This window comes from Taeniopygia guttata, chromosome 9 (assembly GCF_048771995.1).
Source record: "Taeniopygia guttata chromosome 9, bTaeGut7.mat, whole genome shotgun sequence".
Classification (NCBI taxonomy): domain Eukaryota; kingdom Metazoa; phylum Chordata; class Aves; order Passeriformes; family Estrildidae; genus Taeniopygia; species Taeniopygia guttata.
Window position 1 is genome coordinate 6,994,862 of NC_133034.1, and position 27,696 is coordinate 7,022,557.

Below are 27,696 nucleotides of genomic sequence, written 5' to 3' on the forward strand. Positions count from 1 at the left end.
TGACAGTGGTTCAAGCCAGCTAGTGGATGTCAGCAATGTTTTTAAGCTGTTGCATCTCTAATTAAAAGAGGGACTGTCTGAAAGCAGGAAGACTTCTGCTAGCATATATCTAAATGAAAAAATGTCTTCAGTGTTATGAACTCAGTATTTTTGGGGCAGTTGTCCATTGGCATAATTAGAGCACACTTTGCTGTATGTGATTGGAGGTTCTTGTCCACATTCTCAAGGTCATAACTATTGATGGAACTTCTGATTCAACATTAATGTTAAAATTTATTTTAGTTTATAATCATTAGTGTTCTCTAGTTAATCTATACATATAGTTTCATTGTACTTGGCTTTTTTGTGTGGGTTTTTTTTTTTGGTTTGGGTTTGATTTTTTTTTTTTTTTTTTTACTCTCCTGGTTGGTTATAAATTGGAGTTGCTTACTTCAAATCAAAAACAACTTCTGTGCTGTATGTGGCAGTTTTGATAATTAAAAATCTAGCTATAAAAATGTGTTGAAGTTAAAAGCAAGAGTTTTTTATTTAATGGATGAAAATGTCACTTGATTCAAATTTCAGCTGCAGTGGTGTGTAAGTTTGAGTTCTGATGTTTGTGGCTTTGTTGGTGCGTGATGCATTGGATGCCTTGTTTATAATAACTTTTTTTCTGAAGGTTGTAAATTTGCAGCAGGGTTATACCCACCCCCAATAAGAGTTACTGGAAGTACTGAGTAGATGGATATAGAGTTGGAAGAATAAAATTTTTTTGTGACTCAGTGTGTGTGTCATCATCCCTGAAGTGGAAATACTTGCATGTAGTAGAATGCTCTCTATTTTTTGCATACAGATACCTTCAGACCTTCTGGATAAGGAATTTTTGCCTATTTTACAAGAGGAGCCCCTGCCACCACTGGCACTTGTACCTTTTACAGAAGAAGAACAGGTTTGTATCTTTTTTCCCTTAATATTTAGATTGCTATTAGTGTAAAGATATAATAAAGAGTATGCTTCCATTAAGAAAAACAATGAAATTTGAAATTAGTAGGTCTCAGAGTGTACTAGTTTGAAAGCAAACCAGCAAGAGATTCCAAGTCAGAACTACAGTTTAGTAGGAAAATTAAAGGCAGTAGGACAGAAACTCTTGACTTAAACTGCCAGAGTCAGGATATGACCTGAGACCCTGCTGGTCAGGGCTGTGGTAGCAGTCTCATTACATGGTGGCTGCAGTCCTTGGAGTGCTGGGTATGGTTTTGTTGAAGTGGTGATCCTGTAGAAAGATCTGGCCCTTCTCTGAAGGTCCACTGGTGGTTATTGAGCTCTTGTCCTCTGGGAATCCAGTGGCAGTGCTCTCCTGGTGTTTCAAGCCTCAGATTATATAAAGGTAGGAATGTTTGGTTCCTCCCCCTGGGTGGGGCATCTCACAATGGGATGATGTAATTCTGTGAGTCATGGGGAGTCAAGGGTATGGGAGACCTTAATGGCCCTTCAGTGGAGATAGTCCCCCAGAGGGAGTTACCAGGGATGAGTCACAAAGGAGGTAGAGAATACTGCCTCACCTATTTTAACAACTTATGAAGATGGTAATAGAATACATACTTTTGGTTACACCTTTTCATTGTAACCTAGGACACAGAGAAAGGAATCATAAAAGCATACTGTGTCAGCATAAAGTTTCAGTTCTATCCATGCTCAATTATTGTCTTAAATTTGAAAAAAATTTTGTCCTGTTGAAGGTAGACAAGTTGTTAAATCCAGGATCACCACCTGGGAAGTGTTATCTATTTTTAAGTATGCACCAATTTCAGATCAATGACATTTTCTAGTTTTCTGCCACCCTCTCTTCATAACCAGAGAGTCACAAAAGTGGCCCAAGTTCTGTCATCTCAGTTTTGTGTTCTTTAGAGAAGTGCTGAAGTTTTTTGACTGTCGACATTTATTAAGAAGATGCAGTGCTGTTAACTGCTCTGTATATAAGCAGTTACTTGTTTATCTCCTACTTTGGTGTCTGTAGGTATATAACCACAGACATGGATAAGATGAGAGTGAGAGCAGGTCCATAAGGATTCCATTTCAAGGATGACTCATCTGTGTAGTTTGAAATCTCTGGCTTTAAATTTGATTCCTAATGGAGAAAACTGCTCATCTTCTCTGGATAAGAGCCTCTGACTTTTGACTCTGAACTGCTTTCTTCTTTCTGGCTGTCAGAACTTTTGATTTCACAGTTGATCTACAATTTGTTGTGTTTATTAGCACTTTTCTTACTTTATGATACTGTGGTTTGGGTTTTTTGTGTCTTTTGTAGTAGGAAACTGAGTATTTTTACTGGCTTGAGTAATCTGATTTTTGTAGGGGTGGGTAGTGTTACTATTAATTTCTTAAGATATCAGAGCATCCGTCTTCCTTTGCCTGCCCCAGGCTGTTGTGTTCTTGAATTTTTCATTTCATTTTGTGCCTGGGTATTTTGGCATATCCTCTTTATCTCTTCTAGATTTCTTTCCTCTTCAGAGTTGGTCCATATTTCTTGTGTCTCTGTAGGATGCTGTCATTTCACACAAGATACTAATGGTTTAGTTTTTAATCAGCTGTTATATTTGAGTTCACGTGGATACACTTCGTGTCATTGTTAGTCTTAAAAGGCAACTGAGATTGAGGCTATGCTTTTATGGGAAGTCTTATCTTAGCTCCTGTTTTTGGGTAGGAAGAGAAGGGATTCAGGAGCAAGCCCCAGAAATGGTCAGCCAGACATACAGTAATACACCTAAATGTTGAACCTTTGTGTAAATGTCTTTGGACATATTCTTTTGTCGATGCATGGTGGAGTCCTTCAGGGAGGACTTGGAGGCCTCTCACAGTTTAAGGGGATGCTGGCTTTTGGTGTATGTCAGGATACTCTCTGCAAGGAGTAACATGAGTTGAAGGCTATGCTGTTGGAAGTCTGCAGAGCTCAGTGATGGTAAGTGCTGCTGAGCTTCAGGGATAAATGTGGTCTTCTGCTGCAGTGCCCAGTGTTTCACCAGTCTGGAAAACTCCTGAGGAGTTGGTGTGTACTGTGTCACAGCTTTTCCCTGCTCTTCACCTGTAATCATAGAGGAGCTTTTAAGCAGTTTAACAATTCTCTAGAATCTCCACAGAAATCATAATCTGGAAGAAGAGGTCCATACTCCCTTTTTAAGAAAGCTTTTTTTTTAATGCTTTCTGGGGACCCAGAGGATGTGAACAATCCGGTTTTTCATGTCCTTCTTTTCCTCTCTTCGTGACTGATTGGAGGTACCAAGGGAATGGCATTTTTTAAGTGTTTGTTCCCCATGACATAACATTGTTTATCATTAAGAATAATTTTCAGAAGTGATCTTGAGGTAAATATTAATGGATTTGCTACTAGCTGTGGTGCAGGAAAGTTCTGATAATTAAGATTGACAAAAGATAGAATTATTGTCTCAGAACTTGTGGGGTAGGGCTTTGGGAGTCGTTAGAGGAGAGGCTGATCAGACCCCCGGTACTTTGGCATAGTTAGTGTTCAGTTACAGCTGAGCCCGCCAGGATTACTTTGGCCTTAGATTCAGAACAATTCCCGCTGTGTTGTGCAGCTGATGGCACTCCAGTTGTATGTGTACTATGGGAAGAACTTGTCTCAAACCGAATTAAAGTTGTATTATCTAGGGATGGATGACAGAGCATGTCAGTTATGTTAATTTGAACTTAAATGTGTTTAGTCTTGTAGTATTTAATTGGATACTTAAGGCTACAGTGTTCCCTGTAACAGAACATGGACATGCTTTGGATGGAATTGCTGCCTCATTTTATGTAAAGTGTTACTTTCTGAAGATAAAGTTGTTGAGCTAGCCTAGAGTTCAAGTGATTCACTTAGTGTAATGAAATACAATATATTTGTAATCATAGATTTGTCTAAGTTGTGTTTCCAGGGTAGTGTCTGTTGAAGCAAAGGTTTCTGTAGATGGCTTTAAAAGGGCTTTCATCAAGGAGCACTGGCAATGTCTTTCCCACTGCTCCTGGTTTTCCTATTTGCATTAGGGGAGAATTTGGTTGTCTTAATCTTACCTGCTTGCATAGTAGGGGAGGCTCAAACTCTTACTGAGTATAATGGACATGCTTTTGTGTCCTCCTTGGTTATTTTCCTGATATCTGTTTCTTAAGACATCTTCATTTGCTGCTGAAGCTGTTTTGCAGCAGCTTTGTTCTTCAGTGTGCATTGTCAGCATTGGTCGTTTAAGGAATACACTGATCAATAGCAGGGCAATTTTTGCTTTTTTGACTTTTGCTTTTTTTACTTCTTACTGTGTCTTACCATGTGGGTTGTTACCACTATGCCTATACTGCAGCAGGCTCTAGAGAGGAGAGGGAGATGTTGCTCAGAGTTCAGGCAGACAAGTCAAAAAGAAAACAAGATTATTATTCTTACAGGAAGAATAAGGCATAAAAAAAGAGGGCTCTCCTATGCAAGACAATGATTTTGATAAATAGCTTAAATGTTTTTGTAGTGAAATATTTCAGTGCTTCGCAAAAAAGCAGAAGTAGCCACACTTGGAAAGGTGGTGGTTTGCTCAGAGGCAGATGGATGTGGTCCCTTTGGACTTGCAGTTGAAATGGTTGCTTTAAACTTTAAGAGCTAGCTCAGAAAACAGATTTGCTGGAGGCTGACCTTGCTTTTTTGCCATGCATGGCTGCATTTTTTCTTTCCCCTCAAGTCTAATTAGTTACCAATTCTCTCTTGAAGGAAGATCTACTTTTGTAGGGAGCACATATCAAGCAGTTTTTGAAATGTTTCTGTAATGTATTAAATCTCTTGTTGGCTTTGATGTTAGTGATTTAGATTTTAAATAGTATGTAATCACTTGTCTCATTGTTCTCTGAAGACCTTCAAAGTCATAGTAATTCAGATGAGTTGATGTAAGCACCTTGCTAGCTCTTAAGTACAAGAAGCCTGATATAACAGCTGTTTGGAGTCCTTTGCATTCATAAAGTCTGTGTCAGTTCAGGTTTACTTGTTACTATTTCTGTACATGCTTCTGAATTCTTTGACCCAGTTTTCCAAGTATTTGTGCTAAGAGAATAGGGTCAGAGTTGGTTATATTTACCCATTCTTTATTGAAATTGCTTTTTCTTTTAGCAATTTTCCTATTAAGCTAAAGTTGAATTTTACTGGTGTTTATTTTCGTATGAAAATGAGTATCACTTGAATTTCAGAAGCCCTAAGTACACTTAGTTTTTCCTAAAATATGTTACTCTTGTGATATTTAGAGAATAAAAAGGCTTATTTTTTTCAAAGGACATTGGTAAATATAATTTTATTCAAATTCTCTTCGTCTTTATATGTTCCTGCTTTGCTTAATAAGTAAGTCTAGAATTGGTATCAATTATTAGTGTCAGGTATAGGCAGATGCCAGTCTCTTTTTGCAGCAGAATGTGTGTTTAACACTGCTGGTGTTCTAATGGCTTCTGTGCTGAAAAAGGAGTGAGTAGCTGTTCAAATACTGAACTTCAGAGCATAGAAATCTCAGCTAAGTAACTTAAAAATGGTAATATTGACCAAGACCCTTTTACAAACTGCTTCAGCTGCTCAAGTGTGCATGGAATCCTTTTCCTTTCTTGTGTTAATTGTAGAGAATTTGTAATGAAAACAAAGCCAAATTTAAGATAATGGTAAATGTTTGTTTTTTCTTGTTTCGTGTGATTTTGTATTGTTTATTTGTGTATTTGTTAGAGGTTTATTTGTGAAGGTTTTTTCAGTTAAATCTGACTGTGACTCTTTCTTGTTGGCAGAGAAATTTCTCGATGTCTGTAAACAGTGCTGCTGTCCTGCGGTTGACGGGACGTGGAGGAGGAACGGTGGTAGGGGCTCCTCGAGGTCGAAGTTCCTCTAGAGGTCGAGGTGAGCTGCCCGTGGGATGTGCTGCAATGGATCCAGGTCAAAGCTGCCTAGGGATACTAAGTGGACCTTGGCTAGAGCCATGTGTTCTCATGCTCAGTTTCTTTTTGCTTAAAGTTTTGAAATCTTTCCAACAAGGTGGTGCTGGAGAATGAATATTGTGTTTAGTGATGATTCTGCACATCTTAGTGCCCAACTGGTATCTCTATTACATGTCTTTGCCAGGTTGCTGGGTGGGAAACCAAAAGGGGAAGGTAGTTTTGGGGTGGAGTAGGAAATTCTTTGGTTCAGAATTGTTAGAAATAACTTTATTGAAAGCATAAAACCAATTTACAGGGAGAGGGTAGGAAAAATCTATGACTGTACTCAAAACATTGTGGTTGTAGTAGGTTGTGTTGTGTTCTTAAAAGCCATCTTCATTTGTTAACAGTTAATGGAAAGATGTAATTGAATTTGGGAGACATTTGAGTCTTTCCAGTTCTGGTGCATCACTGTAGTTGTCTCATCCAGGATAACCTGAAACATTTGCAAATGAATAGAGAAAATGTCCTGAAGCCATATTGCTAAAGTTAAACCAAATTGTTAAACCCAGAATTTATTTTAGCAATTCCTTTTCAATGTGTGCGCTTCTGTGAACTCTTTTTGGGAGGCTTCATATATAAATAGGATGGGTTGCATTTAGAATACTAGGAAGCTAGTAACTTGGAAATATTGAATAAATAATCTTGTAACCTCTGTCTTTGCAGGCGCTTAGATGAGATTTCTCTTAGAGCCCTTTTAAATTTAATTTTACATGCTCTTAATGGGTGGTATTTTCAATAAGATCTTCAGAAAGTACTTCATATATAATTAGAGGCTTGACCAGAATTTTGCTTTGACTTAATATGTTCTCTCATTTCTGTTCTCATTCCTTAATCCTGCTTTCTTTTTAGTTTACATCTCTCAGATATTTGTAGATTGTTGTCTTCTTGTGTTTGCTTCCCAGCTAAGATATGAATTTAAAGCTTCACGAGACTATCACTAGATTTTCCTGCTGCTTCCCCTTTGTTTGCCATGGTAATTGCACAAATGCTCAGGGTTCAAGGAAAAAAAAGTGTGCATATATATATATAGATATGTATAGTGTCTACTCATTTGGGAGTTGTTGCTTTTTTGTTTTATTTTAATGTATGTGTTTCTACCACCTATATTTCACTTTTGCTAGGAATACATGTATTGGCTGTTTTTTTTTTAGATGCATCAAGACATAATTCTGCAAATTATATTATTGCTGCTTAAAATTTTCTTATTTGAGATCATACACCCACTAGTGTGATCTCTAGTTTCAATATCTTATACTTTGACCATTTCTAATTTGGCAAAACTTTTATTTAGCTTTCTTTTGTCAAGTTTCTCTTTGTTTTCTTACTGCACTATTAACAATGTCATCCTTATGCAGTGAGCAGTGGGTTGTTTAATTGCCCCCACTAGTTTCAATGAGGTTGTAAGGCTAAATGTGGCAGAATATAGCTTCTAATCCAGTAATTCTATTATTGAATCTACTCATATGCATGACTGTTTTGTTTGGCAGTAAAGTTTGATTCCTTACATTTTAGTAGACAGAACTTAAAATGTTTGCAGTATTAAGACTGTTTGCAAGCTGTTGCATGTATTCCTGGTTTCTCACAGTTAATTTTTAAGATTGTTAAGAAATACTAGCAAGAACTTTGTTGCAAAATTAATAGTTTTCACTTTCTTTTTTGTTTATCCTAATTTGATCTTTTAATTTGTTGGAATTGTTACATGGTATGCTTGTTAGGCTGCTCTGACTAAGCTGTAAAGGACACATTTCTGCACTAAATATCTTCAGCTTTCTGAGCTTTCCTTCTTTCACTGGTCCTGGTTGCTGCTTGTTTCTTCCATTCTTCCCCTCTTCTTCCCATGAGCAATTAGTGTTGGGTTCTAGTCATGGTGAGCATTCCCAAAATTTCTATGTCGCAGCACAGAAGTTAAGGCTTCTGCCAGGACAAAATGGCACCATTTTCATATTTACACACATGATGCTGTTTTAACTAAGGACTTTTTCTCCATAGTTATTTCTGAAAATTCAATATAGGACTGTTAATGTTTACAAAAACTTTGCTTGCAAGTGGCAGGGTTTAAATGCAATTTTGTTTTTTCAGGTTACAGTGAAAAGGACTTGAAATTTCTTGTGAGTTTGTTCACTAAATGAACTGCCTCACTTAACAGTTGGAAAACATTCTTATTGCGCTGCAAAATTGCCCGAGTTCAAAAGGTTTTCTGGTGTTTTCCATGAACTTTACACAGCTGTGTGCAACAAAGCTGCTGTCGAGTCAGTGGGCTTCAGCTTTATCAAAAATGAGATTTCTGTCTTGAAGGGACTTACACCACAGCAGCTTTATGGAGGAATTTGCATGTGTGATTAGATTTGTTAATTAAGTTCCCTGACTGAGGCACAAGTCACAGAATTGTGTTCCAGCATTTAAGAGCATGAGAAGCAATCTGTGGTGGATTGGCAAGGGAAAGAAATGCTGGTAAAGGAGTGTTATGGGTAGAACTCTAAATGGGATTCACTTACCAGTATTTAAAGCTGCAAGATAACACTCAGTAAATATTCTCTGGGTGGTCACCCCAACTTTTACTGAAAATGCTCATGTTGTGATGCTGAAAATGTGGTTACTGTGCCGGTTGCTTTGATTTTTGGTTTGTTGGTTTATTATTTTTTAAAAGAAATTGTTGAAGAAACCAAGTACTTGCACGTGACTCTTTTCTAATTGACTTGTTTTCCTGGGAGCTCCCTGTGGTGTGCAGTTAAGCCTTGTGCTTTGTGCTGGCAGGACTGGAATGTCAACATTCATGAATAAGAGCCTCGATGAGGAGAGATTTAAATAGTCCCTGGAATGGGCTGTAAGCTTACAGACACTTTGTTTTGTAGCTGTTCTCCCTTTTGGTTAAGACTATTGTGAAGGGTCCTTTACTTCCTATTAGAGCTCTTTCCCCACCCACCCTCTGTGCACTTTGTAATCTGTTTTTGCTGCGGTTGGAAAGTGTGTCAATGGTGTGAAAGTGTAATGTTTGCATATCTAAACAGCAGTGGTTGAACTACAGTTATTCTGTTTTTCCCAAACAGTATTATGACTGTGATTATAGATCCTAAACTCCAGTTATGCTGTAATTTCAAGAATTTGCTTCTTGTATTCTGTAAGGCTTTAGGCTTTTTTGTAATGATAATTAGAATGACAGTTTGTGCTGCTTCTTACCCTCCTGCTTGTGTCTTACATTTTTACTTAAATTCAAACTTGTCTATTTTTCAGGTTAGAGACTTAGCTGTTATGATTGCAATGTCCAGTGGATTGATGTCCTTATCCTGAGGTTTTTGAGAAATTACTGAAATACAAATTGCACATTTGCTCCACTCTGTTATTAAATGGAAGGTTTTATTGACTTTGCATTCAGTACTTTGTGCATCATATGCACTTAATCTGCTGCTTGTGTGCCAGGTGTTTTTTGTTCCATAAGTGGCATTCTGTTTAAAATAATCCAAGGAGTGCAGAAGCAGAATGTCAGGTGGTGTGCTTATGTGTGCAGTTGTATCCTCTCTGCAGGCATTTCTTGTGCATTCTGTGACCAGCATTAGCTGTGTACTTTCTGGTCAGACGCACCCACATAGTACTTGCTGAATGACTGACTTTGCACACCACAGTTTCCCTTGGCTGCTTCTCTTCTGTAGCTTGGTAGGATCTGTTTGATGCTTCCCACACTGTGGTCTGCTTGGTGTCTGCTGGGGCTGCACATGTGCTTCTGCTTGGCACTGTTGGATGGGCCCATGTTGTTTCCACACATGGATGGGCTGGCAGCACAGCCAGGGCAAATGTGGCTTCAGTAGCCAGTCCAGTGTTATGTGGTATCACTGCAGCTGGCAGCTGAGTACTGTAACCCCACAGGCAGCCTTAACCTGAATGCCTAAGATCAACTGTTTGGACATTTTGCAAGGTTATTTTTTAATTCAGATCATTTTGGTGGCTGAGCACAACTGAAATGTTGGACCGCCATACAGGGGTTGGGAGTGGGGGGAGGTTTCTCATGCTGTGATTTCACGTACTTTTAAATGGCCCTCAGCCATGCTGCTGGTAAAACAACTGATTCTTGCTCTTGTACAGGACACTTGTTTTATTTGCTGGTGAAATGTCCTATATCACCCATGCTCTGGCTCTGGTGGTGTGTGGCTGCTCCCAGTGTGCAGCATGCACTCACCCTTGCTCACCATGAGAGGGGAGCCCTGCAGTGCTGCTGCTGCTCACTGTACAAGCCTGCTTTGTTTTTGTTGGGAAAGTGTATGCAGCTTCCCACCTCTGCTACCTCAGAGACAGGAGATGAGTCAGTGCCTCTGTTCTGTTTTGACTCTGTGAACTGCCTTTGCTTTATTATCTCTTGTGAGGGGAAGGAAAAGAGCTTTCCTGTAGTGAAGAAGTTAGGCAAAGATTGCTATTGGGTGAGCTGCTGAAACTTTCCTGGCTTTTATTTGTAAAGAATAAAAACTTCGAGTCCTTTTCTGGGATTTTAGGGGACAATGCTTTAACTGGATAAATATCATGCTGTTTTTGATGTCATATTGCTTCTTTCTGCTTTTTGCCTTTGCAACTTGTTTTACATGTGTGACTATGGTCAACCTTGTTGTATCAGAGTTGCCATAGCGAAGGTGTTTCTAATAACTCTCCTAGGTCTGATGCTAATTTCTCCTCTTACTTTGAGTGCTCAGTCAGCTCCTCTGCCTCTCCCTGAGTTTGTCTAAAAACAGCTATGCTGAATATGGCATGGGCTTGCTCAACTCCATAGTGACCGTAGTCTAGTAACAGCCAAAAGAAGGCATCTTGGCAGGAGAATAAGGACTGAGAAAAACACAAAGGTGAAGAGGCTTAGCTGCCAGATGTTTGCAGCTCAGCATATTTCCTGAATCAGGTGTGGCTACCGTTAATGAATTCTGTTTATCTTTTTTGAATTTTTCCAGTCTTCATCTGAACTTAGGCATCCTCAAAACTCTGTGGTAAGGAAAGCTGCATCTCTGTGATTCTGGAAGATCTTCCGCTAATAAACTTTGCTGGTGATAGAACAGGATAGTTCTGTCTAAAGGGAATGTTAAAATTGTTGGTTATACACCCTGCAACAGGTTCTGCCTGATACGAAAGCAGTTGTGTATTTAAAGACGCCGATATGATTATCTAAGGATCACTTTTCTTTTTCTCTGCCTGAAAAGCAGCTTTCTGCCCTTTTCACCTACCACCCCTTCTAAGAGTTTTGGTATAGAATAGTAGAGAAACTGTTGCAACTGCATTGATGATATCAAATTTCTCTGGTCATAAGATCCTGAAATGTGATATGATTCCTTGATACATCCAGGTGTCTTTAGATTTTCAATGTAGAGGCTTCTTATTATTACTTTCTTCAGAAGACTGCAAGAACTGCAGTCCATTCTGAAGGTGTTTGTTTCCTGTTTCATTTGGTTATTCTTACTCCTGCAGATCTCTGGCCAGGTTTGCACCTCATGCTTTGAGATGTTTTTTTCCTTGAAGCCTGGAAGAGAGAAATATGAAAAGATAGATGTTTGAGATACTTACCAGCCAAGAATTCCTGTTACCAGGTGCTTTTTAGGTTCTAAACTTGACTGTAGAGACTACATGTGTATGTAGGCAAGGCATTATCCTGACAACTAGCTGATAGATGTTCCACTTGTTCATCTTATTTCCATGAGATCTTGAAATGGTAAATTAGCTGGTTAGAAACCTGCCGTTTCTTCTGCTGGAGCACTGTGTGAAGCAGTATTTCTCTTTTGTGGGTCTGGAAATTTCACCCCATCCATTAATCTAACCAGTGCTGGAAGTTGTTTTGAAGGGCTGGGAATGTGTGTGGGTATTGTTTTCCTGTTGTGTAGGGCTTGTTTTCTTTTACCCAAGCATCCCCATGCCTTTTCAAGCCCCAAAGATGTGCTTTGAGATGCTGTGCTTGAGGATATAGCTGTAACTTTTTGGCTTGAGGCTTAGTACTTGGTAGCTGCCTATGGAGAACCATTTACTGAAAAAGTCAGTAGGATAATATTTAAGCTATAGCTAATGTCCTTCATTCTGATCTGCCTATAGCCATCTTGTGATCCTCCTTTCTTCCCACTGATCCTGGGGGAGATTTTTGCTGGCAAAATGCTTAATAGCTTCCTTCTCCTTTATGACCCTTGACAGCAAAAATTAGGAGTACATCCACAGTGCAGTGCCATTGTACTGGAGTTTGCTGTTAAAACTAATATGATTTTTGTGTGTGAAGCACACATGTGCAATGTGGATGTTATGTGAACAATGCATACTTACTTGGTAATTTCTCTTGGGTAAGTATCTGTGTTTTTCTGCATCATATTTATTTCAGAATTGTTTGCCTGTTCTGTCTGGTCTTGCACTTCTTGATAAGAATTTTTGGAAAAGGCTCTTTCTTCAGTCATTGTTCCTTTTTCCATTTGTCCCAGATAATTTCACTGGGGCTTAAGACTGCAAGATTAGTTCTTAGGGACAGCAGGAAAGGGAAACCTACCTGATTCTTTCAACTTCTATTATTATTTATACAAACACTTGTGTTTTTTGTCTTTTCAGGCAGAGGCCGAGGAGAAAGCGGTTTCTACCAAAGAAGTTTTGATGAAGTGGAGGGTGGATTTGGGCGAGGAGGGGGCAGGGAAATGCACAGATCACAGAGTTGGGAGGAAAGGTAACAGAACTCTAGCCCTTAAAGTTTTTTACACATATCTGTTCAGCTTCCATTTGTGCCTTTTGACTTCATAAAAACACTTTAGGAAAGGTCATTGGTTATACCTGTGAGTGAAGTGTCTGCATTTCTAAGATGGAGTCAAACATAGTAATGTTTCTTGAGGTTCTGTAGAAAGTAAAAGAACATTTCTTGCAAAGATTTTTTTCTGCTGCGTTCCTGGGAAGAAGGAGCTAACTACTTTAAGAGAATATAAATTACGACAGTTGCAATCAAAGGCTGGTGCTAAGGATTTGCTTCAGTTTTAGTCTTGACGCTGTTCACAGTACTTAGGGGCACATTTGAAAACATACCCAGTTCCCAAGGGCTGTGTGTGTATTGGTGTTCCTGAAAATTTCAGTTGTTACTTGGACCTCTAAAGGTAATGTCCATCAAGCTCCAATTTTAAAAAAGTTCCCACCAAGTAAAGAAAACCAGCAAAACCAATACCTAAAATGAGTTTTTGGAGTAGTTCCAAAACCTTATTTGAAACTTCTATTCTGCCTTTCTAGGGGAGACAGACGCTTTGAAAAACCAGGGCGAAAAGATCCAGGTACGGTTTTGTTCCTGTGTGGGCAGAAAATGGGAGGGAGGAGCAGGGTGTGTTTGGGGGAAGGGACCTGTACATGTATCAGCCTTTTTTATTGCTCCAAGTATATTGTTGATACAAGATTCATGATACTGTGCCAGGTTGCTAAGTGTGTTCTCAAAGTGTTGTTTCTTTTACTTTTTGTTGTTCTCACTATTGGACATTTAAGTGTGGTAGATAAGACGCATGAGGAGTATGTAGGTTCTGTTTATTTAATGAAGTTGTCATGTTTACAACTGGAACTAAGTTCCTGTACCTCTGTGAAAGCTTTTCCTGATTAATAGGCGTCCTGTGGTAATATGCCTTTTTTCAGTGCAGGTTTAAACATTCCTAGTGTAGGCTGTTTTCGTACCCAGGACTTCTTGACCATTTGAACTTTAATTTTTTTGAATGCTTGCTAGTGTGGGAAAGATCCCAGCAATGTCCTGAAATTCACATGCTGATGGATTTACTGATGATCAAATTAGTTAAGTCATCATCTGAACCTCCAGTTGAGTCTGGTTATCTGCTCTTCTGTCTCTTGTTCCTCTCCTATTCTGTTCCTGAAATGCTTCACACTAGCTGTGTTCTGGCAGAATGCTGGATCCTTAATTGTGGCCCAGTACGTCTGAACATCCAGCTGAACTTGAGTTGAAATGGGTTTGTCATCTTGGAGATAAAACATAGACATTCTAATGGTGGTGGGAACGGCAGGGCAGCTCTGGCTATCTGGTAACTGCAGTGACTTTTGCTGTGCGTGCTCATGTGTTGCTTGTTCTGTGGTGTGCCCGTTCTCTTTCTCCATGGCATGTTTCCATGTGCATGGAGCACAGCTGTGCCTACTGGGAGGTTTTGCACTAGTAAGAGCTTACTGACAATGTGTCTTCTCTATTTAGGGCCCAAGGAGTCTTTGGCTTTGCTAAAGGAGTCTTGGCTACATACCCTTCTTGGTAATAAGCTGAGAAAGCATGATTAGAGGAGATAATTGCAGGTTGAATTTAAAGGCAAACCCAAAGAGATCCAATTGTAATTAGAAATTGACAGGACTATTTTAATCCCTGCTAGCTGTTGGTATTTTTGTAGTAAGAGCAGCATAAATTGCCATATTTATAATTTTCTGGATTACCATGGTGACACATGCCATAGGAGTTTGCTTTCAAAGCCCTTCCAGTCCTCTCTTGGTATAGGAATTGATCACAGCTTCTAAAGAGTGCTTTTATTTTTCTGCTTGTTAAGTTGAATGTTAACACAAAATTAGAAGTGTACGTTTTCCTCATTGTCTCCTTTAAAAAGAGGATACTTCTAGAAAATAATTTGATATTGGTTAGAGATTGGCCAGTTTTAAATATTAGTAGTGAAACTCTGGACTTTCCGTGTATCTATATATTCAGAAATCTTTTAGGAAAAATGAAAATGGGGGAAAGTAAGTACTACTGGGATTTCAGGACTGCATTTTTTACAAAAGAAAAATGGATGCAGAAGTAGTATCTACTACGGTTGATTTAGTTTTATTTATTTAGCTGCTGCTTCTTGTTGTCATTAGAAATATAACAACTCCAGTTCCAGGGTATAGAATGTACCATGTTTCTGATAAAGAAGGATAAAAATATTGCATATTGGTATAGAATCAGATGTATTTCTCATCTGAAATTGAGGAGAATTTGCAGTGTGCAAAATATCCTTTCAGAAGTTGATGTCTGCCAGGGGTTAATCCTGCAGCTAGTGTAGAGCATTTTTTTATTTGTAGCAACTGCTAGTGATGAGGGCTCTGCTGAATGTGTCTTCCAAGAACTGTTCCTAGGGAAAATGGTGTCCCTGGTGCAATTTGTTGGAAGCTCATTCTGAGAGATGATGTGCTTATTGTCAAATTATGAAACGTTTTGAGTACCTAACTGCTTTTCTTTAGTCTCTTGTATTTTTCTGCTAGTCAGTATGAGAGGCAAAAGACCTTCAATCTTTCTGAAGTATTATTATAAAATTATTGTTTAAACAATAGTATTGCTATGCTAGAGGTTATGTTGCAGTAAGTGGGAAGACCATTTCGCTTCCCTTTACTTCCAAAGAGATAGGGTGGAGAGCACAGAAATATTGACAGAAAGTGTTGGTCTGTTCTGACTCAAGCCTTGGTTCATTACAAGTAGTTATTGTTGTGCAATGGCTTTCCAATGAGAAAATATTTTGAGTGAGAGAGGGATACAGATGTGCCAAAACAAGTTCCAGGTTAATAGCAAACACTAGTATCCACACAAAGCTGTGGAGGCAGAAAGGAAAGGAATTGACGTACAGAATATAATTCAGGCTCACATGCTTTAGCAGATGCCTGTACTGGTTTCTGTTACCTTGGTTAAACTCCTTAGTTGAGGATTTTATTCTATAATTTCATCATGCTTCAGTTTTTCCTTGGTGTTTCATAGAGCCTTGGATTCAGATTACATAATTTACTGAGTTGCCATCTTTTTCATGTTCTTTGTTCTGGATGACCCCATTAGAAAATTATGAAGAGATCAAATATTTAATCACTTCTGGGTATTTGTAGTGGAGGACAATGCAAGAACGTTCAATTAAAAATCAAGAGATTAAAAAAGTAATAGAAATTTGACAAATACTTCTCAAATATGATCAGTATTCTGTTGTTAAAAATTGATGATTGTTTTTTCAGTCCTCACAACAGTTTGTTATGTTGCATTTGACTGATTCTCAGCATAAACAGTGTCTGTTCCTGGTTTCAGCATGCAGATTGCAGATGCACAAAGTATTTGTAAGTTTGTTGCAGATTGTCACAGTTCTGACAGACTTGACTTAGAACCCAGATTGTATTTGGAAGGCTGAGGCCATTAGCAAAGAAAATGAGCAAGTTGCTTTCTTGAGCATGTCTGTCTCTTCACAAAAGCTGCTTAATTTTCTGTGCAGTCTCCTGACTAATATCAGCTTAGTAGCTGAAGGGATTTGATTAGTTACCAGCAGTTACAAACTGGTAGTGAATAATTGTTATGTAGTTTAAACAAACCTGTTAGTAAGTCAGTTGTGGAACCTGGTTGAGTTCTGTTTTATGTGTGGGATCTGGTTAGGTTGAGAAGATTCGAATATAAAAGGTGTGTTCAAGTGGCTATAAAAAGGATATTCAGTTTCTTTGAAGCATACTTTCCCTCACTCTGCCTGGCTTCTCCTGGCATGTCTTGCTGGCAGGAGTTGCATTCACAGTAGGTTCATTACCAGTTTGCTCTTGCTATACTAAAGCATGGAGTGCTATGTTGGTGCATCAGAGCCTATCAGCAATTTTCCTAGGTTTCTACTCCAGTTTGGGCCGTGGCATATTTCCAGTACCTTCAGACATCCATGACTCACCAGTTTTCTGGAACCGTAAAAGCAATATTAATGTATTTTCTGCCATTGTTCTGACGTAACTACACAGTTCTTTGTCTAATTTGCTTTTGTAGTAGCATTCGGTTTTGTATTCCAAAATGTAATATTTCAAGATTGCATTTAGCATATACTAACAACATATTTTTTGTTTATGCTTGCTGTTGTACTCCCTTTTAAACCAAATCTGTAAAAATAAAATCATTTTAAAACCAGGACAACTTCAAAGTATCAAGTCATGTAAAAATCAAACAGAACAGCCCACCTTTGATTAGATATGAATTGAAATTAGAAATACCTTTGTATACCTTTGGCTCTAAATAATGAGATTATAGTCCCATGTGATATATGGGAGAAATAATGCCTCACCCAGAATGCTGTCAAACAATACTCAGTGCCTCACAGAGAATGCTGACCTATTTCAGCTTTTGCATGGGAGTCTGTTTTACTGCTCTTGCATTGGTTTTTAATTTGTAGGACTCTTATCAATGTCTTACATTGATAGAGAATGTGGAAAAAATGCAAGAAATAATTGAAAAATTATTGGTGTTGACACAAAGGTGGAAAAGGGTTCTTTAAACTGTGTATGAGTCAGTAACTAAAAAAAAATGTGATGTAGAGGGATGAAGGCAGTGTTACTTGATAGTGTGCTGCTTTCCAAGCTCCACAATAGTCACGATAGCTTGTCCATAGAATTAAGTTTGAAAAAGATTTTGGGAGTGTCTGTGATAAATCTAATCTGTCTGAGGTCTGCAATGGGGGAAGGCAACACTTGCACTATTTTGGAATGAGAGCTCAGTTGGAACAAAAATGTGACCCTTCTGCCCCTTTCCCCGACTGTGTGTGGAATGCTTCTGTGGGGTGACTCCCCAGACCCTAAACCAAAACAGCTTTTTGCTGACCCCGGTTGGGTTATGAACACACTTCAGTGAACGGTGTTGTGCCTTGAGAAGAATTGAGTTTAAGCTATCTCATCAGATAGCTTGAGACCATTTTTCCTGCTGTTGACCACTTGGGTGAAGTTAAGAGGAAGTATATTTGGTAATGTCTTATGCTATTGTCAGTGAAAGTTGCTATTTATGCCATCTGGGTTTCTGGGAAAAGTCTTTTACCTTTAAAACGTAACTATTTTAATTCTACTTGAGTGTGCAGGTATGAACACCTAATAGGCACTGCTTTTTTTTGAGAGCTTGGAAGTAGTTATCCATAATGGTGTATTTCCTTTAGCATCTTAAATTATTTAGGAGCTTCAGAGGGGCATCTTAATTGCAGTAGGTTTATGAGGCACTTAAATACAGAAGTCTCATGTATAGTTTGTTTTAATTTTTTATTTCAAAATTGATTCAAGTGTCTCTAAATATTTTTGTGCTGTGTGTACAGGCAAAGATTGATGTTAAAAAGCATAAAATATCAATGGATGCAGTTCTACTTCTCATATATATAGTGCATCTTTTTGGGTCAGATATACTTGAGATAAGCAGCGCAAAGGTGAAAACATGGAATGTATGGGCCTTTAAAAAACCCCCATATTAATTCATTAAAAATTGTCTTTTTTTTTTTTTTTTCACTGCTAAATAATTTATTCAGTGTTTTCAAATAAGAAGAAAATTTCCATTTCAGTATTTCTCATATACACCCAGATTTTGATAGTGTCTTCATAGACCTGTCTGGGAGTGAGATGCTCTCTTATTTGGCAGAATAAAGAACTGCACTTAGGGTTTACAATTTTGCTTAATAAGCACAGCCAAAATGCTGTTCATTGCCGTGAGAGATTGGCAGGACTTTCATCCATCTGAAAAATGATGTAAGTCTGCATTCCCAAAGAGTTAGAAGAGAGAATAGAAAAGCTAGGCTTTTAGATGAACAGGGTTACTTATTCCAGAACTCATGTATTCACTGAATGACCCCATATTGTTTTCTGCTTTTGTTTTGTTGTCTATTTTGTCACAAGCTGGTTAATTATGACTTTGATCAGCTATGGGAGTTTTGAAGATCTCTCCTTTCAGGTCAGTGTGGATTTAATCATAGTCTGGTGAATTCAGCAGATAGTTCTTCTAATTTCCCAATAATTAGTACTGTGATTCAGGCACCTGCCTTCATCCTGGGTGGTTAATGCAGCCTTTCCTCAGTGGGCACACACATTCTCTTCACTCTGTATATCACATTGTAATCAAAAGCATGGGACTACAAGAGAGAGATCACTAGAAGATGGCAGGGCAAGAAAGGAAGTAAGTTTTTAAATGGAACCCACAACTTTGATGTAATAATAATTAAAAAAGCACAAAGTTCAAGGTCTGTTATCTCTACTCCGTGAGACCAGTCTCCAGGAGCTGGAAGCTGTCAGTATGCTGTCCATTGATGCGGATCTCCTTGTCAGTCCTTTTTGGACTCTTTGAGTCAGCTGCAGCTGGGAGCTCAGGGATAGTCTTGTCAAAATTCTCCATCTTGGTGTGGTATTCACCTTTGGCATTGCGGGCTAGCAGGGAGGCAAAGCGGTGGTACACAAGGATCTCTGACGGGAGATAGGATGTTCTCCTCTGACACGTTTCTCCTGTGCCCTCCTGCACAGCAGACAGGAAGACAACCAGCTCAAAGTGGTGAGGAGCTTCTCTTTGAAGGAGAGCAGCCAGTGGGCTGGATGCAGTGATGCAGTGGTAGTAGGTCAGTGGGAAAATGAAAAAAGGACACTCGTCCGCAGTGACGCTGTCCAGGTGAAAGTCAATGCTAGTTTGGTGCAGCTGGCCACTCTCTTGTTCTTGGTAAAGTATAGCAGAGATCTGGACGCTGGTGAGGGGGCTAGAGCGAGTGTTGGCCACCTGGAACATGAGGTGAGGCTTGCCCTCGGTGTGTGTGACCACGGCAGAGCGTGAGAAGCGGATGGAGAGTGCCCGGTTCTTTGGGCGTGCAATCTTGGCCACAAAAGCACCTGGAGCATGAGAAAGAGCAAACTCAGTGTGAGCATGGGGCCTGGGCTGGTTCCCTGCGGGCTCCAAGGGAGCAGAAGCAGACTGAGGCTAGAAAGACCATGTTTGAAAACTGTTAGGTTGGTGTCATACTAACCTGCTTTTATTCCAAAAAGTATAGCTTTCATAAAATACTTATTTTTCTAAATTATGTTCACTTATTAATATTTGTAAGTTAACTGTAGCTGTAAGGAGGCTGTTAGCTTGCCTCAACTTAACCATAATTGGTAACAGGAACTGCTCTTGGTATGTTACACTATAGAACAGTATACACTACACAGTAAACTGACCTGTGTATTTCCAAAATATTTTGAACAACTTCAAACATGAAGAATATTTTAAATAACTTAAAATACCTCAAAATAGCTGTGACACTGTAAGAACTTTCATTGCATTGGGTACTGAGGAATGCATAAACATTGAGTTAAAGATCAATGAAGATAGCTCAGCTAGATGAAAGTATGCCTTAAAAGTTAAAACAAATTGATTTTAAATATTGTACTTATATGATGATAGCTGAGAGAGAGAATGGTATAAGAAAAAAATGATTGAGAGTGATGTGCAGTGATCCATCACAAGTATTTTCTAATTAATAGTGAAATTCTTAAGTCCAGATATTGGTAACACCTAATTTGTCTTTTAAACATCTTAATGAAAGGTGTTTAACTTTTAGTACTGCATAGCTGAAATCTTGTCATCCGTGTAGTGGCAACCTTAATTGTTCTTTCATATATCAAAATGAACAGTATTTATTTCTAGCTCTATTCTTAAATCCAGTTGTTACGCCTGTTGTGTATAAAGATGGCGTAGGAAGGATTACCTGTGAGGAAGGCTTCTAGCATGAGCCCCAGGACCATCTGGATTGCCAGCAGTGCGATGGCACTGGGACAATCCCCACTTGGGAACATGGTGCCGTAGCCAATCGTGAGTTGTGTCTCCAGCGAGAAGGAGAAGGCAGCTGTAAAACTGGTGATGTACTTGACACATATAGTGTGGTTGTCAGGTGGAGCATCGTGGTCCAGCTCCAGGTCCCCATTCATCTCAGCCAGCAGATACCAGAGCACTGCAAAGACCAGCCAGTGAATGACAAAGGAAGCAGAGAAGACGAGCATCATCCATCTCCAGCGCATGTCCATGAGTATCCCCCACACGTCTCGGAGGTATACCACACCTCTGCCTTGGGCACCAGCCATATGGAAAGTGCTGTGCCCATCCTTAGTCACCAGCCTCAGGTATCTCTGAGTCAGGAGGGGAGCGCTGGATTTGGTGTTATTGCTCTCTGTCGTGTCTGTTGTCATCTTCTAGAAAGGAGGAGGAAGGAAAAAAAATGATACAATGCCACATATTTGTATTTTGCCTAATGTTCACAGCTTCTGACACATCAGCAGGGGTAGAAATACTGCAGCCAACAAAGGAGGGCTTATACATTGCAATCCAGAGAAGATTAAGTCAGGAGCCTGGAGAGGAATTTACCACTGTTTGTGGTAATACTTTGCAAAAAAGATTAGGTTTAAAAATCTGACTACTTCTCAAATTCTCCCTGCTTAGCTGTTTAAATATAAATTTCATACTTCACCTTCCTAAATTTACATTGGAGTCACATGCTTTAATTCTTTGGGGGTGAGTGGGGTGGGATTAGGCATATTGTGTGTGAAAAGAAACTGAATTTTGCTGATTATACCAGATTTTGTAACTTGCTTTGAGCAGAGTATAATAATTTACCACTACCATTATGAATACTATTAATGATAGTATAGTATTAAGGAAAGAATGTTATACTATTTCTGTAACATATGTATGGATTTTAAGAGACTGCTGTACTATAGCTACTAGCCCTTTCTGACTCTTCTAGTTCAAGAATTGTCTGCTGTCTGCACCCACCATGTCCAGTTAAACAGAATTACAGTATTCAGGACAGAGCTGATTTTGGGAGTCTGAGGCTGTTTATGTAAGGATCAGGTAAAAAGAGGGCAGGAGAGCAATTCAGAAAATACACTATGACATACTTTCCAGTCTAGTCTGCCTGAGCAGTGCAATTATTATTAGTGACCAAATAAAATAGGCCAGCAGGCATATGGGAATTAAGGTGGAATTGCAGATATGGGAAGCAAAATGAATATCTGTAGGTATTTGGCGTATCCTTTGTTTGCTTTTAAACCTCAAAGCTTGTGGAATTTGCCAGAGCTGGTGAATGTCTTTTGAAAAGATGGTGGTCACTCAAATCCATTTGTTTTATAAATACTGTATGTTTAAAGTTCACCTGGGGCAGATTAAAATTAAGTACAAGTTTGTGTAAAATAGAGACTTCATGATGTGTACAACCTGTTTAAAGAAAGTTGTGAGGAAGCTTGTTTGTAGAACAATAGAGAATATAAAACTACCTGTAAATTCTGCAAACGATAATTATATGTGGTGTATTTAGTCAGTTTTGGTTTCCTATCAATTTTTACTTTTCTTTGAATGATGGCTGTTTCAGTCTATTACATTTTTTCGTAGAGGAATTTTTCCCTTTGAACAGTGCCATCTTAGTTTTCTCTTGAAACGCATTAGAAGTAAGGATCCTGAAATTCAGAATGAATTTATGGTAGTTGAAAATTTGTCTTGTGATCTTTGATCCCAAAACCAGCAGTTTACATGACTGTTTGCTTAACCTTCGACCAAATTTTAGTAACTACAGAAGATTCTCTTTTGCTTTTAGTTGTGTTCAATGCCTACTGAGATATGAGGATTGACATCAAGTGACAATTTAGCTAATTTTTTTTTAATTTTCTCAAAGCCATCCAGCTATTGCTTCTCTCCATGCTGTAGTCAGAGGAAGATAAAGAATTGGTGATGGTCCGAGTGGAATTTGGTAGTTTTCCCATTTTCCAGTTCATATCTCCCAGGAGGAATAATTTAAAGTCATTCCCTGTGTCAGAGACTGCAGTGGACTTAGTGAGGTTCTCCTGGCATATGGTAGCAGGCTACTTTTCTTGGGGGATTTTGGTTGTAGTCCATCCAGTTTATAGCATAACCCCCCACCTTCACTGAGTTGGCTCTTCAATCTTATGCATAGCTCCTTGAATGGCAGTTCTCCCTCTTGCTGTACAGTAACCTGAATGTAATTATTTATATTTCAGTCATCTAATGATTAGTGACTTGTCTGTTAAGATTGAGACAAGCCCTTCTGGAGGCCGTGAAGGAGCTGGAAAATGAGGATCTCTGGATGGAAAGGATTATGGGGACCATGCTCAAAATGAGCTGTGAACAGTGCCTTGGTCTTATCAGAGTAAGCAGTACTCACAAGAAACACTCCCTTCTTTGAATAGAGAAGAAAATGCCCCCAAGTGCATCATGCATTCAAAACAAACCAGCAAACCAACAAAAAAACCCCAAACAATGAAACGCAACCAAAAGCCAAAGCTTGTATTTTTCTGTAATTTCTTGTGGTACTTTGGGGGCAAGGTCTCCTTTGTAGACTCTAAGCAATCTGTTTACAGAGTAAACAGATCTTGTGAAAATTCTCATGCTGACTGGTGGGTGACAGAAGCCTTTTCTGTGGTGTTATGTACAAGAAAAAAGGGAAAACATTCTTAAGATGGTACATTTTTTCTGGCTGTGCTTCATATCACGAGTGCTAAGGCAATGTGTTTGAACACTACGGACTTAGAGCAAATGCTGTCAGCATTGTAGGATCTCAGATTTGTTGATTAAGGAGCTTCTTAAGGTGGTGATTAATCGCTTAATGTTGTCTTAAACTCTGAAAAAAATATCAGTCAGGTTCTTTGGGATTTTTTCAATGGGGGAGGATTGATTGCTCACAGATTTTGAAGGCACTTGGGAAAGAGAACCTACGTTAGCCCCCAGCAGCACATTTCAGAACAGTCCTGTGTCTCTGCTCTTTGAGACTGCCAAGCAGGTGAATTTGCCTTCTGAGGTTAACCAGGTTGTGCACTGGTACAGTGCTCTGATTTTTCTAGTCTAGGACTGTTGAAAATAGTACTTTTCTATTTCAGTGACAGGGATAGCATTGGAAATATGTAAGCTTGAGTTCTAAAACCCCTTTTTACAAGCGCTGTTGATGGATTAAGAGCCACAAGTCTTAGCTTTTTGGAGTGAGAAAAACAGTCAAGAAACTGCAAATAGACACTGAGAGCAGTGCAGTTGGGTGTAAGAGGCAAAAGAGCAACTGCCCTGTGGGAAATAGCTTACCCCAGGTTGAAGTGTCGTCCTCTGTGTTCTCAAAAGCAGAGGCAGCTTAAGAGCAGATGTGACTTTGAATTTAAAAAGTGTTAATGTCTTCTGTCTTCTCCTTTCCTTGCCCATAGTTAAAAAGTACAAATACCTTCTTTCCATGTCGGTGATAAATTAATGATGTTACAAAGTACAATTTGGACCACCTGATTGAATCTCCTGCCTGGCATGGTCTTTGATGAACCCACATTAATCCCTATTTCAGTGTATGTTTAGGAAAGACGAATTCAACGTTGACTTGAGAAGAAAAATTCAGTGTTTTTTGGAGACTGCTTGTCTCTGCTATAACATATATGCAATGTTTCTTATCCAGGTTTGTCCAGGCTCTCTCAACAGTCTTTGTTACATTATTCGGTGGGTTTTGCTTTTCCTGGTTCCTGAGTTATGCAACTGTTGATGAAGCTTTGGGGTGTTTCTTGTCCCTCCATTTCTCAGCTGATAGCCCCTGACTAGAAAGACAGGAACTGTCAGAAATCACTTTCTTAAACCTCTTTTGGCATGCTGACCAGTCCCTTATCACACATTTGCTGTGTGTAATCCTTCCTGTTTACCTTTCCGTGAAAACTAAATTATCACCAACACCGGTGTCAGTCTTTTTTTTTTAGTCTTTTTATCATCTTGTCCCTCATCCTGGCTTCTTTCTTTTATACACTCCTCTAAGACAAATCAAGGTAGGGTAAGTACTAATTTTTTTTAAAAATCACAGATTCCTTCTAGCAGTGGGACAGGTTTTAAACTGACCTGCCTGGCTAATGATTTATGTGTGATAAAACCTTGCCTTACAGCTTTGGGATGTTGCTTGCATTTTTGAAATTCATGATCCAGCATGTGGCTCTCCCATGCTTTGCGTTTTTGATTGAGGTCTTCTTCCTTGTGTTGTAACAACCTTTATTGCATTCCTGTTCCATGCCACCACTTTGGTTTCCTCTCCTTTCCTCTTGCTTAGCTTTTTCTTAGGACATAGGTAGGGTTGCAGGGAAACTCATTGACAGCATTGTGTTCACTTCCATTTGCCTTCTCAGTTGAAGGCATTCAAAGTGACACTTCCAGCCTTTCTCAGCTTAATACACAAATGCATCTGCAACCTTTTGAGGAGCCCGAGTGAGGACTTGTGTTCTGCAGTGTTGCCCTACTTGCCCAGCCTCTAGTCTGAACAAAGTCTCTTCTAATTGACCTTGGAAGGGATTTGAAACAGTTTATGCTGTGCTGCTTCGTTCTGACTGGAAAGTGGTCTTGAGGACTTGCTATTTTCTGGGAGTGGCTGCAAAAACTGCTTATTAACTGCAGCATCATTCAAAGCTTTACTAGAATCCGTGTGGTGGCATGCCCCTGTGGGATGTGTACATTCCTTCTTTACTTGGCCTGGTTTGCATGATCATGTACAAGCTTCAGATTTAAACCTTGTCTGCTCTGAGCTGGGATTGTGCGGGTCTTTTGCTGTCTCTGCGCTTTGCAACAAGAACAAACTAAGAATATAATTTTTAAAGGCATTTTTCATGCTATTAAAATGGCTATTTTGTGTCTTTAGATTATTGTGTATTGTTTTTTAAGACTGAATGGCCACTATTGGAGATGGTCTGGCATTATTATTAGGAAATGAAGGTTTTTTCAGTATGGATGAAATTAAATGGATCATATAACTTACATTAGGGGACAGTGTTAGAAATGTAGGAAGTAATTCAGCTTGAGAAGCTGCATTGGTTGAAAGCTTATGCTTCTGTTGTGAGTAGAACAGTTAACATTTCAAACATATTTGTCCTTTTGGTTTTGTAGCTAATGCTTCATTGATATGAATAGAAGTAGTTTGTGACAAAACTGTTATTTCCGAGCAGTGTGCAGAATTAAGATAAACTTTCAGAACTTGTTACATTTATAAGTAGTTCTTGTTAAAATGGAAACTTGAATTTGTTGACCCCAAGTTACGTTTTTCAAAGCAAGTGTCATAAAGGATAGGATGTGAGAGCTTGTACTTTTGATTTTCTGTGACAGTATATTACCAAATGCACTTTAAAGAAAGAGGTGGTAAAATAGGAGAGTATGTCTTCTTTTATAGTACAGAAAACAAGGCTGCTTATATACTTGATTTTTGGGAAGCTAAATAATGCTCCATTTTATATATAATGTATTTTCACATAAGTACTCTGAGGATTCATATTAACAGTAATTCTTGATTTTGAAGTAGCACCTGAGTGTACCAACTACTCTGGCCACTTTTAGAGAAGCAGAAAAACAACATTTAAGCCAAGTCTTGGTAAAGGCTTTAAAATATTCCAGTATATATTAAATTCTTATAAAGAAACTTAAATGTAGATTTAAATATTAGTAACAGAGGAGTAATTTGATAGTTACTAAGGAGGGTTTTATTTGATGTAAAGCTGCAGTAATATAAGTTTGCTGCATAAACCCTTGTTTTATGGAACTTGCTGTTTTTGCAGAGCAGTCCTGCCCTGTGTGATGCAGGCTTTCCCATGGCTTGCCTAGAATGGCTGAGTTTTGCAGGACAGTGGGGTTCACTCCATGTCTGTGTGTGGTGTCCTGGGCAGCGGTGCCAGCTTGCTCTGTGTCCATAAGCACAGGGGTGAATGCATTGATTGAAAACTGTTGATGTCTGAGATACAATTTGAGATGGTGAAAGCAAATTTGAAGATGTAAGGTTTGTTTCTTGAATTTGTGATGGAACTGAATGCCGACTTATGAGTGCAGCAAGGTAAGGATGACTTCTTCATAATTCTTGGCCAATTTCATGACATGTAGCTGGAGTTTGCAAATGCTCCCTGTCTGCAGAGCCTTTCCAGCACTTATCTCAAAAACTTTCTGAAAAAATACTGCATAAACACTTTGGATTTGCTGTGTGCTCTTAGGACTGTGGTCACGTGAGAGAGCATTTTCTTCTTTTTGAGGGGGGAAAATCAATAGCTATTTTGTTTAAGGTGATACTTAGTTTGGCAAGCTTTAGAAATAAAACTCTCTGCCCTGAAAAGAACGTTGATTTCTTTGATTAAAGAGTGACAGAACAATTCAAATTGTACAATAGGAAAAAAGGAAGAAAAAATATGATGGTTTTGTGTACTTACCAGTCTTCAGAGAGTCTTTGTGGAGGAGGAGGGGATAACCTGGGCTCCAGGAGAGGGACTGCTCTGGTCTGGTGTACTGGTCCCAGCACTAGCAAGAAACTTCCCACAAGGTGGTTGGTAGAGATTAAAAAAAAAATCCCAAAACCTGTAAAAATGGGTTTGTATGTCTCATTCCTGTGTTTATATGCTGGGGGGATTGGTTTCCATCTGAAGCTGATTTGATTGGTCATTTTGCCTGTAGGGGGGCTGGTTGGCTCTGATCATGTGGAAAAGAATGCTGGTTTGTTAGAAGCATTTCTTTACCCAACACAAACTCTTAGCGACCAAGAAGAAATCATCAAACACTTACTTTGGAGAAGGGGTGCCTTCCTCCTCACCTCCTTAATCAAGATAATTTTTTTAGGTTTGTATAGCCTAAAGTTTTGCATGGAAGTTGAAAAGGTCAAAATTCCCTTGGAAAAGCTGAGTGGAAAAGTTCCCATATTGCTGCTGAAAACCCACACTGTTCACTGATACCTTTTCTCTAACCAGTGTGAACGATTGTATCCCTCTCCTGCTCCACTTCTTCCTTTCCTGTTAGGTCCCAAAATCTGGAATGTGAATGGAAAGGTGGATGCAGCCTGTGGTCTCAGGAGGGTGTTGCTGAATTGCAGCTTAATGCTGCTCAGAAGATGTAGACCTGGCTGTTTCCATCTCCACATTGCTCCTTTGTGAAAACATGGAATTAATCACAGGATTTTGCTAAAGCCTAGGAATGAAACAAGGCAGATTAGGTGGCTTGCTGATTCCACGCGGCAGATAAAACCACTTTTTCATAAGCTCTTTGCACTTTCACTCATGAAATGA

The 27,696-nt window shown here is 39.0% G+C and overlaps 2 protein-coding genes across 13 annotated transcripts in view; one reads left to right on the forward strand and one right to left on the reverse strand.

Annotated features, from left to right (window-relative positions):
* The window catches only part of GIGYF2 (GRB10 interacting GYF protein 2), a 75,104-nt gene that overhangs the window by 16,154 nt on the left and 31,254 nt on the right, over positions 1-27,696 (forward strand). For 11 of the 12 annotated variants that reach the window (XM_072933379.1, XM_072933380.1, XM_072933382.1 and 8 more), the window contains 4 exons: positions 833-928; positions 5,767-5,875; positions 12,505-12,616; positions 13,165-13,205. In XM_072933379.1, coding sequence (XP_072789480.1) covers positions 833-928; positions 5,767-5,875; positions 12,505-12,616; positions 13,165-13,205 — 358 coding nt within the window. The remainder of the gene's footprint in view (positions 1-832; positions 929-5,766; positions 5,876-12,504; positions 12,617-13,164; positions 13,206-27,696) is intronic. The other variant, XM_072933387.1, reaches the window with a different exon arrangement.
* KCNJ13 (potassium inwardly rectifying channel subfamily J member 13) lies at positions 17,673-27,289 on the reverse strand. Its single transcript, XM_002193579.7, has 3 exons — positions 26,851-27,289; positions 20,364-20,844; positions 17,673-19,506 (listed from the first exon to the last, which is right to left on the reverse strand). Exons 2-3 carry the CDS (start codon positions 20,839-20,841, stop codon positions 18,884-18,886), a joined length of 1,101 nt encoding a protein of 366 aa, XP_002193615.4. The 5' UTR covers positions 20,842-20,844; positions 26,851-27,289; the 3' UTR covers positions 17,673-18,883.